The 12,865-nt window shown below is 36.8% G+C and overlaps 1 protein-coding gene across 3 annotated transcripts in view; it reads left to right on the forward strand.

Annotated features, from left to right (window-relative positions):
* Positions 1 to 12,865, forward strand: part of TRIM26 (tripartite motif containing 26) — a 71,237-nt gene that overhangs the window by 46,839 nt on the left and 11,533 nt on the right. For all 3 annotated transcript variants that reach the window (XM_074236813.1, XM_074236811.1, XM_074236812.1), the window contains exons 2-7: positions 5,256 to 5,730; positions 5,973 to 6,068; positions 8,330 to 8,560; positions 12,074 to 12,096; positions 12,442 to 12,557; positions 12,829 to 12,861. In XM_074236813.1, the coding sequence (XP_074092914.1) occupies positions 5,293 to 5,730; positions 5,973 to 6,068; positions 8,330 to 8,560; positions 12,074 to 12,096; positions 12,442 to 12,557; positions 12,829 to 12,861 (937 nt within the window). In that variant the 5' untranslated portion in view covers positions 5,256 to 5,292. The remainder of the gene's footprint in view (positions 1 to 5,255; positions 5,731 to 5,972; positions 6,069 to 8,329; positions 8,561 to 12,073; positions 12,097 to 12,441; positions 12,558 to 12,828; positions 12,862 to 12,865) is intronic.

Genomic DNA, 12,865 nt, shown 5'->3' on the forward strand with positions numbered 1-12,865 from the left:
CATGGCACCTTTACAAGATTTAATCACATACTTGGGGAAAAAAAGGAATCATCAAAAGATTCAGAAAGGCAGAAATATTAAAAATAACACTTGTAGACCATAATATATTGTTATCTAGAAAATGTGGAAGATACACATATAGAGATAATGCTAATGCTAAATAATGAGATAAAATAATCCAAAAAGCAAGAAAAAAAAAGAATGAAATAAAGCATTTTAACACTTTTCTATTGCAAATCACTGAGGATACACAGAGAAAATAAAATCAATCACTTCTTTTCTTTGAGCTCACATTCTAATGGGAGAAATATCTTGTGGAATGTTTCAGCTTCAAGTTACATGGAAAAGTTCCATTGTCCTTAGAGTATTGTGGCAAAACATATATGTTTAATGCCTTATCTTTATTGTCATTGTTTAATGTCATTATTCACCGAAGTTTTGGGTTCAGGGTATGAGGCTTTCCCCATCAGGATCTGAGGGGAGATAATGGTTAAGTGATATTAAAGATTTGATTTTACTGGCATACATTATCTCCCAGGATGCCTCCTTGGTTCTACTAGCCTGACTTGCCTTCCATGTCTAAATAGTTTAGGGTTGTTTCAGTTGTATGCTATATTTTTTCTTAAAATGCTAGCTTTTTTCCCTAACAAGTTTGACTGTATACCAACAGCTGATTCCTCCCCCTTAATAAGGAGGAGCTAATCATTAGGTAACTCGGTAGGTTTCATTCATTTTCCAGTTATTTTGATGAATGTTTTCTTGTTTTCTATGTTTATTTGACAGAAAGAACAAATCTATTTAAAGGAATATGGATAGGAGTTAGACCTATAATTCTGTGGGTACAATAAACTTATTATGGGAGGATGCCTTCTCCACCTATGCCAATTGGTACCTTCTCAGCAATTTTTAGTCTTAGGCAGTTACCTGGAGCAGTAAGATATTAAGTATTTTGTCTAGAGTCACACAGCCTGTCTGTGTCAGAGGTAGTGGCTTCCTGGCTTCAAGCTCTATCCCTTACATTATGCAACTATGATCTATTCAGAATTATTACAAAGTACATGAAATAGTTGAGTGCTGATATTTGGGTACCAGGACTATAGAACTTTTTATAAATTCAACTATAAAATACTCTTTAGAGAAATAAAATTTAAACATTGGAGAAATGTGAATTGGTTATAGTGGTGCCCCACTAATATTTTTTAGTTTTATTTATTTTTTTTTGGCAAGCCAATGGGGTTAAGTGGCTTGCCCAAGGCCACACAGGTAATTATTAAGTGTTTGAGGTTGGAGTTGAACTCAGGTACTCCTGACTCTCCAGGGCCAGTGTTCTATCCACTGCGTAACTACACCACCTAGCCACCTCAGCCCCACTAATATAATATAAAATGATGATACCACCTAAATGAACTTATATCAATCAATGCACTGAGAGATTGGATTAGTAGACAAATAAAAATAGACAAAATAATAAGATAACTTATAGGAACAAAAATCCCAGACTCAAGAGATATTATGAAAATAATAATACACTGGGCCCAACACTACCAAATCTGAAGTTTTAAGGTTTAATCGATTTGAAACACCAGTATTATGAATTAATCATCAAAATTAAACTATGTTTGAAAAATAGATTGGTAGAACAGACTAGATAAGCATGACCAGAAACAAATATAGTATTTGATAAATCCAAGAACATCTTGGGGCCAATGAAGGATGAAATGACTTGCATATGGCTACATAATTAGTACGTATAAGAGACAGGACTTGAATGAATCAAGGTTTTGTCACTGTCTAAATTTGTGATGAGAAACTGAGGCTTCAATATTCCAAGCACAATCAATTTATTTCAAAAGTTAGCATTTGGGGTGGCTAGGTGGCATAGTGTATAAAGCACTGGTCTTGGAGTCAGGAGTACCTGGGTTCAAATCTGGTCTCAGACACTTAATAATTACCTAGCTCTGTGACCTTGGGCAAGCCACTTAACCCTGTTTGCCTTACAAAAAAACCCCCTAAAAAAAAAGTTAGCATTTACCATAAATTGGGTCCAAGATTATTTAGTAGCCAAGTACACTGTGGAAAGTTTCAGAGCTTTTTTTTTTCCAATAAAGAGAAACTGAGACAAATTACACAATCTTGCTTAACATGTGCGTTAATTGATTTCTGATTGGTTGACCATGTAAGCTTAGGTACCTTGAATAGGGACAAGAATAGGAAATTATGGTTCTGGGAATGGAGAACTAGAATCATTCTGATTGGGTAGACATTATTGAAGTTTGTTGATTAATAGGCTACATCGCTTTGTGAGTTTAGTATCATGTGGAAAGTTTGTAAATTTCTTTGAGTCAAAATGAATTAACTTTCACTAAAAGAAGTTTAAGTCATACGGAAAGAAGAGGTCTTGTAAAATAGTGAGATCCTAAGAATGGGCAAGTTAAGCTCTAACAACTTATTAATATAAGCTAGTTTGAGTTTAATAAGTCAACAGGCCTTATTCAAAAATTAGTTTGGTTGCATCATTAAGCATAATTCCCAATTTGTATTTCTCAGTTTTCTAAACTTCCTGTATGAATTGCTTTCCTCCTTACTACAGTGCTTTCTTATCAGAGAATATCATAAAAGAGAAAACAGAGAATTTTAATTAGATTAAAAGATTTAATTAGATAAAAATTAAATAGATTATTGCACAAACTTAATATAGCTGAGATAAGAAGAGAAACTCTCAGTTGCAGGGAATAAACTACATATGATTAAAGTCTGATGGGAGTAACTAGTGCTGAGTCAGAAATCAGGAAGATTTTCTGAGTTCAAATCTGGTCTCAGACACTTATTCGATTTGTGGCCATAGGCAAGTTGCTTAACCTTGTTTGTCTCAGTTTCCTCATCTGCCTAATGAGCTACAGAAGGGAATGGCAAACTACTCTAGTATTCAAGAAAACTCCAAATAGGATCATGGAGAATCAGATTTTATTGAAAAAAGACTCAGTACAAAGTCTGATAGTCAAAATATATAAGGAATTGAAACATTAAATTCCATTCCTAAATACTCAGTCAAAGCATATGAACAATATTTGGAAGAAGAAATAAAAATGATTAACAACCATGTGAAAAAGTCTTCCACATCACAATAATAAGAGAATGCAAAATAAAATACTGTTGAGGTTTGGTTCTCATAATGGAGACATTATAATGGAACATTCAGTGTTGATGGCAATATGGGAATTCATTCACATTAATATTTTCTGTTGGTTGAATAATGAATTGGTATAAACACCTGAAAGCAGTTTAGAATTATGTCTCTCATTATGCTAAAAGTCATCAAACTACTTATAGTGGTCTAGTGATTCCACTATTGGACTTACACACCAAGTTGTTGTTGTTGCTGGTGATCCCAAATGGGTTCACGAATAATTATACACAATTGGAATAACAAAACAAAAATACATTATAATTTATAATAGGAGTTTTCTTACTGGTAGCTACTACATGGATACAGTGACAGGTCTGGGCAAAACAAACAAAACATCTAATTAAGAGTCAGTCACACAAGTTTGTTTCATGAATATATTTTGAATGCAATGTTAGGACCAGGATTTCGTTCCCTGTGTTCCTAGCCTTTAAGGCCCAACTTAGGTCCTACTTCTCTCTTAGACTATGATAGCAGCTCACAATGCTCATTCTATTTTCTGGACCTCTAAAGTTCCTACTGATTGTAATATACAATCTAGTACTTGGTTACTTTCTTAATTGCTTAATGTTACACATTACACATTAATGTTCAGAATTATACATTAAGCATTAATTAAAGCCTTCAAGGCACTGGTCTATATCTTATCCTATAATTTACACTTAAGTCAGTACAATACTAGGTATATATCTGTCTTTTGGTTGATTGTTTGCTTTTTGACTATTTTTGAAGTAAGTGCCTTTAGTGTGACTGATACCTATCATTCCTCATCATAGTCTTTTAAATTGTTTTATTAACTTAAATGAATTATTGATAACTAGTAAAATTAAAAATGGATTTTATTCTGTGATTAATCCTTTTATATATACTTTGTTTAAATGTCTACACTGAGTCTTAATTAAGTTTAGATATGAATAAAAGTTCATTCTTCAATTCTGAGTTAAGGTTTACAAATTCATTTTTCCTCTAAGTCACTTTGATTAGAAGAAACTTGTTATTTTCTAGATCTTTGAGTTGTTCTGATGGAACCCCAGGACATCTGTTGGCATATCTATGCCATTAAGTAACCTAATATAATAATGGGAAATATGTATTATCTTATGTATCCTTAAAGGGAACGTGTTATCTAACAGATCTTGTACCCTAATATATAATTAAAGGAGATCTGTTCTCCTACTAGTAAACCTTACAGAATGAATAAGGGAGCCAAGAACTCTATTATCTCTTTTAAGTTAACTCTGAAGGTGCCAAGAACTCTGTTCAGTTTATTCTATCAATCATCCTTTTCTGATAGCAGGATGGAAGGAGGGGTTGTTGCTAGCTCAAGTGTCCTGTCAGCTATATTGTTTTCGTTGACTATGACAACTTCGGACTTTGTAACCAATCATATTGTTTTCCATTTGTGATGCTCCTTGTTCTTTGTTGTCTTTTACTTCCCAAACTTATGTGAAAGCTAGTAAGCCCTGTCACATGGTCTTTGGTCATTGAGAGAGGCCATTGACCCGATTTATTGATTACTGCTAGCTTAACTAACAAATTGATCATGCTTGAAACTTTGCCTCTCAGTTAACCTTAATTTTTAACCATAAGGTTTCATTTTTATATCACATTAATTTCCAAGCATACCTCTCCTTTTCTTATCTATCCCAATGAGCCTTCCCTTGCAGCAAAGAAGGAAAAAAAACCAACCAGATGAACAAACCTTTGGACAGCTTATGCAGCATTCCATGCCCATATTTCTTCATCTCTACACTGAAAGTTATATTTCCATATCTCTTAGGCCAACTTTGGTCATAATTGCACAGTGTCTGGTATTGTTTTGTCATTCTTTTCATTTACCCTATTATTATCTTGCTTATTGTATTCTTTATTCTACTTATTTCATCCTTCATTTGTTCATACAAGTTTATATTTTTGAGAATTTCTCTTATTTTCCAGATAATTTTCCATTACATTCTTATATGACTGTTTGTTTAGCTTTTCCTTGTTTACTATATGAACTCACTTTTTCTCCCTGTAAGTCTTTGCCACTATAATAAGTTCCAGTAATTATTCATCTTCTGGTCTACAGGAAAAAGAGCAGAGATCATTCCTGAAGACCAGGTATCATGGCTGCCTCTGCCCCCTTGAGAACCTTGGAAGAGGAGGTGACATGCTCCATCTGTCTTGACTACTTGAGGGACCCAGTGACCATTGACTGTGGCCATGTCTTCTGCCGGTGTTGTGTCATAGACATCCGAGCTCCCCCAGGGGGCCGCCCATCATGTCCTCTCTGTAAAAAGACATTTAAGAAGGATAATACTCGGCCAGTTTGGCAGCTGGCCAGCCTTGTGCAGAATATTGAGAGACTCAATGTAGAAAAGGGAAGAGAAGCTAAGGAAAAGCGACCTGAGCCAATGACAATGATGCAGTGTGACCGTCACAAGGAGAAACTGCACTATTATTGTGAGGATGATGGGCGGTTCCTTTGTGTGATGTGTCGGGAGTCCAGGGAGCACAAGTACCACACAGCCATCCTTATTGAGAAGGCCGCCCAGCCACACCGGGTAAGATGTGGAGGTCCCTAGTTCGGTTAACTTCTAACCAGAAGGAGGGTTGCAAATCTCTTCCAGGAGGGTGATGAGAAAAATGTATCTCCCCTGGTAATTGCACAAATTAGATGTGGGGTGCCCTGCCATCAATCATTCAGATAGTCTGGAGTGAGAATGATTTGATAGTCTAGTCTAGCCCTTCCCAAGGTCTCAAATTAGATTTCAACTGTCCTTTATCAGCTTTTTACTTTCCACAGGAAAAAATCCTGAGTCACTTGGGCACCCTAAGAAGAGACAAAGAGAGGGTTCAGAGCTTTCAAATGAAGGGAGAAACTGAGACTCAGCATCTACTGGTAAGTAGTTTTCAGGCCAGAGAAGGCACATTACCTGGGTTTCTGCTGAGAAGACATAAACAACATGACAGATTAATATACATATAATAATGAATATTTATAATATTTCAGAAAAAAAGGAAGGAAAAGATAAGTTTGATTGGTGAGATCAGATAGTCAATTTATTAAGTGCTATGTGCTAAGTGCTGGGGATACAGTGAAAGACAAAGGCAGACTGCTCTTAAGGAGCAATGTAAAGATATCAAGGGTCAGTGTAAAGATAATAAAATACAAATAAGATCTTGAAGGCTTAAATCTATGGTAATCAACAGAGAAGGTACTAGGGGGATTGGTTCAGGCTTCTAGAAAAAAAGAAGGAAGTTGGGCTGAAACCAGAAGATGAAAAAGAGGAGGGAAAAGAATTCTAGGCATGAGAATTCAATCACCTAAGTTATAAGTGATGAAAGAAAGAATACACAGGAGGGGGTGGAATGAATCTGAGTGGGAAGAATCAAAACAGAACTTAGAAACTTGAGAACATCCTCAGTAGCAGCCAGTGTGCAGTGCCTAGAAGGCAAGCCAAGTTGATGTGTAAGTTTGGCTAGAGTAGTGAACTCAGATTTTAATGGAAAGAACATTGGACTTAGCTGACAGCCAACCTAAATTCTAGGCTTGGCTCTTCCACTATTCAACTGTATAACTCAACTTTAGGTAAGTTCGGAATTTCCATTTTCTCATCTGTCTAATGGTATAATTATACCTAAATGAGATTATGAAAGGTCCCTTGTGATTCATGGAATTTAGGGATTTTAATCCAATCTAGTCAATTAATAGATAAGAAACCAAGGCATGGAGAAGTTGAATAATATCCAAAGTTATACAGATACTAAGTGGCAAAAATAGAATTCAAGTCTGTATCTTTTTTTTTTTGTGGAACCAGATAGATTTATTCAAGGATAAGCCAGAAGAAATGACTTAAAATGTGTACAAATTGTATCGTTTAAAAAATTTTCTATTTATTTATTTTTGAATTTTGCAATTTTTCTCCTAATCTTGCTTCCTTCCCCCAACTCCCCAGAGAAGGCAGTCTGATAGTCTTTACATTGTTTCCATGCTATTCATTGATCTAAATTGAATGTGTTGAGAGAGAAATCATATCCTTAAGGAAAAAAATAAAATATAAGAGATAGCAAAATTACATAATAAGATAACTTTTTAAAAAACAAAATTAAAGGTAATAGTCTTTGGTTTTTGTTCAAACTCCACAATTCTTTCTCTGGATACAAATGGTATTCTCCCTTGCAGATACCCCAAAATTGTGCCTGATTGTTGCACTGATGGAACGAGCAAGTCCATTAAGGTTGATCATCACCCCTGTGTTAACTGTTAGGGTGTACAGTGGTCTTCTGGTTCAGCTCATCTCACTCAGCATCAGTTCATGCAAATCTTTCCAGGCTTCTCTGAATTCCCATCCCTCTTGGTTTCTATTAGAACAATAGTGTTCCATGACATACACATACCACAATTTGTTCACCCATTCCTCAATTGATGGACATTCACTCAATTTCCAATTCTTTGCTACTACAAATAGGACTGCTATGAATATTTTTGTACAAGTGCTGTTTTTGCCCTTTTTCATGAGCTCTTCATAGTATAGACCTAGTAGAGATATTGTTGAATCAAAGAGTATGCACATTTTTATTACCCTTTGGGCATAATTCCAAAGTGCTCTCCAGAAAGATTGGATGAGTTTGCTGCTCCACCAACAATGTATTAGTGTCCCAGATTTCTCACATCCCTTCCATTGATCATTGTCCTTTCTGATCATATTCAAGCCTGTATCTTTTAATGTCAGAATTGGTTCTTTTTCCACAACTATCTCTGTTAAGTTGGGATTGGGAAAAAGGAAGTGAATATAACTTGAATTATTGTAGGGACAGAAGAAGCAAAATACCATGCTAAGCATAAAGGATCTCATGATATGTGCTGAGCTAGAGAAAACCAGGACTGGGTGAATGCTTGATGGGGAAATTTGGTATAGTTTCTAGAATGCTGGACTTTGAGTCAGGAAGATCTGGGTTCATTTCCTACCTCTGACACAAATTGTGACAACAATGGAAGTTACACTTATTTGTGCCTCTCTTCATCTGGAAAATCAGAGGGTTGGGCTTGATGACATTAAAAATCTCTTCTAACTCTAAATTTATGATCCTCTGATCCCTAGGAAAGTATATGTATTTATATTATCTCAGTGTCTTTGTATATACCTCTATCCACTGTAGACCAAACTCCAGATGGAGAAGCAAAACATTGCCTCAGAGTTTGCCCAGGGGCATCAGTTTCTGAGAGAACGAGAGCAGCACCTGCTAGAACGACTTGAGGGACTGGAGCGAGAGATCATCGAGGGGAGAGAGAAATACAACCTCAGGGCCTCTGGGGAACTCACCAGGCTAGGGACTGTAATCTCAGAACTGGAGGAGAAGGCCCAGCAGCCAGCAGCAGAGCTCATGCAGGTGAGAGACTCCTTAATAAAAGTAATACCACCAGGTCTTGAGAGATAGTCTGTTCTAGTGGAAATAGTGCTTGACCAGAAGTCAAGAGTTCTAGATTCAAGTTCTTACTTTTCCATTTTTCTAGGTCTTAGTGTACTCAAATATGAAATGAGGATAATAGGGTTGTTATTCTAAGTAGCAAATGAGGTAAGGCATATAAACAACATCATATACAAATGTAAGATACAAGGTGGTATTAATGTTATCATTGATGAAACTCTGGGCCCTGATTCCCTGATCTGTACTTTTGACTCTGACCTATGGAAAATCTTTTTAAACTTTTTGGACTTCAGTTTCCCCCTTTTGTAAAGCAGCTGAGTAATACCTGCTTTACTTGCTTCCAAGGTATGCGTATAAGTGAATCTCAGTGAATTACTAGCTGTGGTAGTCAGCCACTTATATAAAAACTTGTTCTATTTTGTTAACAGTTAGAGTACACTTGTATGTATCATCTTACCAAATTTGTTTATTTATGATCATTGGAAAACTAGGTTTTACCCATAGACAAGGAGTCTACTTTTGACCTTTTGCCAGTCATTACCAGGTAAATTGACATGTTCCTGTATTAGGAAGCTGCACTGGTGTTACCTTGTAGGGGAGAGGGAGAAAGTTTTTTATTATTATAGGCACTGTTTAACTATGCTCTTTGTTTTAGGAGATCATAGGCTGTATATTCATGGAACAGTTCCCATGAGCTTAAACAGTTTTCTTGGAGTAGATGTATGACATGTGTCTCATGAAAACTTACCATCATAATTATTCATCTACAAATTAAAGATTTGCCAAAAAAATGTCAAAATCTAGTTTTATATATTTGAAATGCATAAAATTTTAGAAAACCAATAAATATTAATCTCAAAATAAAAAAAGCAGAAGTTGTTGTAGAAATGTCAATATCATCTTCCCTCCAGCATTCCATATCAGCAAGGTCTCTTGCAGTTTTTGGCCATTGTTTTTACTGTTTAGGGAGGGCAGATTTCAGAGAACTGAGAGAATGAGTTCATGCTTTTATGGGGGAGGAGATGATGGGTTTTTTTGCAAGGCAATGGGGTTAAGTGACTTGCCCAAGATCACACAGCTAGGTAATTAAGTGTCTGAGGGCAGATTTGAACTCAGGAACTCCTGATTCCAAGGCTGGTTCTCTATTCACTGCACCACCTAGCTGCCCCCAGAGGTGATATTTCTTTTTTTTAATTTATTTTTATTAAAGATATTATTTGAGTTTTACAATTTTCCCCCCAATCTTGCTTCCCTCCCCCCCACGCAAAGCACTCTGTCAGTCTTTACTTTGTTTCCATGTTGTGCCTTGATCAAATTAGGTATGATGAAAGAGAAATCATATCCTTAAAGAACAGAAGAGAAGTCTCAGAGGTAACAAGATCAGACAATAAGATATCTGTTTTTTATTTTTCTAAATTAAAGGGAATAGTCCTTGCACTTTGTTCAAACTCCACAGCTCCTTATCTGGATACAGATGGTACTCTCCTTTGCAGACAGTCCCAATATTGTTCCCAATTGTTGTACTGATGGAATGAGCGAGTCCTTCAAGGTTGAACATCACTCCCATGTTGCTGTTAGGGTGTACAGTGTTTTTCTGGTTCTGATGATCTCACTCAGCATCAGTTCATGCAAATCCCTCCAGGTTTCCCTGAAATCCCGTCCCTCCTGGTTTCTAATAGAACAATAGTGTTCCATGACATACATATACCACAGTTTGCTAAGCCATTCCCCAATTGAAGGACATTTACTTGATTTCCAATTCTTTGCCACCACAAACATGGCTGCTATAAATATTTTTGTACAAGTAATAATTTTACCCTTTTTCCTCATCTCTTCAGGGTATAGACCCAGTAGTGGTATTGCTGGGTCAAAGGGTATGCACATTTTTGTTGCCCTTTGGGCATAGTTCCAAATAACTCTCCAGAAGGGCTGGATGAGTTCACAGCTCCACCAACAGTGTAGTAGTGTCCCAGATTTCCCACAACCCTTCCAACAATGATCATTATCCTTCCTGGTCATATTGGCCAATCTGAGAGGCGTGAGGTGGTACCTTGGAGAAGCTTTAATTTGCATTTCTCTAATAATTAATGATTTAGAGCATTTTTTCATATGGCTATGGATTGCTTTGATCTAGGGCTGATATTTCTTAAAAAGAGGAAGTAGGAATTCAAGAAGATAAGAGGAAGAGACAAGTTGTTCCAGTATGGGGAACTACATGAGCAAAATTTGGGAAATGGAAGAATGCATGGATCATTCAAAGGGTAGAGTAGATCACTTTGTTTGGAGTCCAGAGTGTACTGAGGCTATGAGATAAAACTAGAAATGAAGGTTGGCACCAAATTGTTGAAGGCCCTGAATCTCTGGCAAAAGAATAGGAAATTGACTCAGTTGGCATTGACCTCTGATTCCCATTTCTGGAGAGAAGAAAGGTAGGCCAGAAGACAGAGAAATAGAGGACTAAGGGTATGAGGAAATGGGAAAGGGAACATGGATGATTTAGTCAGAAAAAAAAAGGTTGAGGGAGAAACTAGTGCATTGTGTTCCTTTCTCTGAGAGGGCCAACTGATTTCCAGACTAAGGACCACAGAGAAGGACATGGGCTGAAATTAACATGGAAGTGAAGGGATAGGATCTCTAGTTTTGTTGGTGTAGGGAGCCTCTGGATGGGAAAACCTACTTTATTAATGCAGACTGGTACACTACAATGTATAGTTTTACAGCAAGATTCACTAATGTTCATAGATTCATTATACCTTATTTAATTCAGAGACTTGTGAAATTATACCTTATTTAATTCAGACTTATAAAATGACTTATATCTCATGGAAGAGATCTTAACTCTTACTATCAGCTAATACCTATCTTCAGCAAGGACTTGATGGGTACAACTAACTATGGAGAGAGCACTGCACTGGACCTGAAGTCAGGAAGATGGTTCAAATCTGATTTCAGATTTGCTAGCTGTATGGCCCTAGACCAATCTGCCTCAGTTTCTTTATCTATAAAATGAGCTAGAGAAGGAAATGACAAGCCACTCAAGTATTTTTGCCAAGAAAACCCCAAATGAGGTCACAGAGAGGCAGACATGCCTGAAAAAGACTGAAAAACAACAACTAATGGTTGAGAGAATGGAACAAGAAAGCCATTGATTGGATGAAATAGTTGGGAAACTCTGAGGCAAGGAAGTAGAATGGAAAATCCCTTTTTGACTATAATCTACCACTCAAAGTCAAATCCAAAGTTGTCTTTGTCGTGAAGTTTGCCATTTGACAATTTCTAGTCAAAAATATTCTAAATCTTGCTACACAATGCTATTGGCAGTGATTGTTTCTTAACTCTTCTATTCAGACAGTAATGAATACAGTCTCCAATTATCCCTATTTCCTGTTTTTAAAAGGTTGCTCCTTTAACCATGGGAAATCACTCCTATTTATCAGTGAGTTAACTCTCATTGTGTGTCTCTTTCCTTTTTAGGATACCAGAGACTTCCTAATCAGGTAAAAGAACATATTTTTCACAATATACATCATCCTATGTCTTTGACCCATTTTCATTTGTCTAACTTTGAAATGTCACAATGAGAGTGTGGATGGTACAAGGGAGGCCATTACCTTTGTTTCCTATGTCTCTATGACTTTGCTTTTGATGGAGTGGGAACAGATAGGAGTCTTCCATCACTGAGAACCCCTTGACTTCTATCTGAACCCTGAGCCACACAAAGCAGAAATTGCCTGGCTGAAATCCAATTGCTCCTGATGTGAGGGATACATACCAACCCTCAAGAGGAAGCCTTCAAGTTTTCACCAGCAGGAGGGGATGACTTGTTTCATGTTCATTCTTAGGTTTCCACGAAAGAAGTTCTGGAGTGGAAAGCCCATTGCTCCAGCTGTTAGAAAAAGAACTGGAGAATTCTCTGATAAGCTTCATTCCTTGAGGAAAGGTCTGAGGGAATTCCAAGGTAAAGGTCAGGGGTGGAGAGACGCTTAGATTAATGACTCTTTCCCCAAATATTTAACTGTTTTCTGGTTCTCATGGTTTCTCTGTTCTTGTTATCAAACTCAGGATATCTTCTTGTTCTTCTCTGTCTTTTTTTTGGTGGTCTCAAGGCTATGCCATTTTCAATGCTCTATTACTCAGTTGCAGAATCACCCTCTCCCTCACCTTTATTTCTCCCTTGCTTTCAAGTTCCTAGATCAGAGTCTCATCATTGCCTCTCTCTTCTCCACCAGGGAAACTGCTGAGAGTTCTGGAATATAAGACAGGTGA

Source organism: Macrotis lagotis, chromosome 5 (genome assembly GCF_037893015.1).
Source record: "Macrotis lagotis isolate mMagLag1 chromosome 5, bilby.v1.9.chrom.fasta, whole genome shotgun sequence".
Lineage (NCBI taxonomy): Eukaryota > Metazoa > Chordata > Mammalia > Peramelemorphia > Peramelidae > Macrotis > Macrotis lagotis.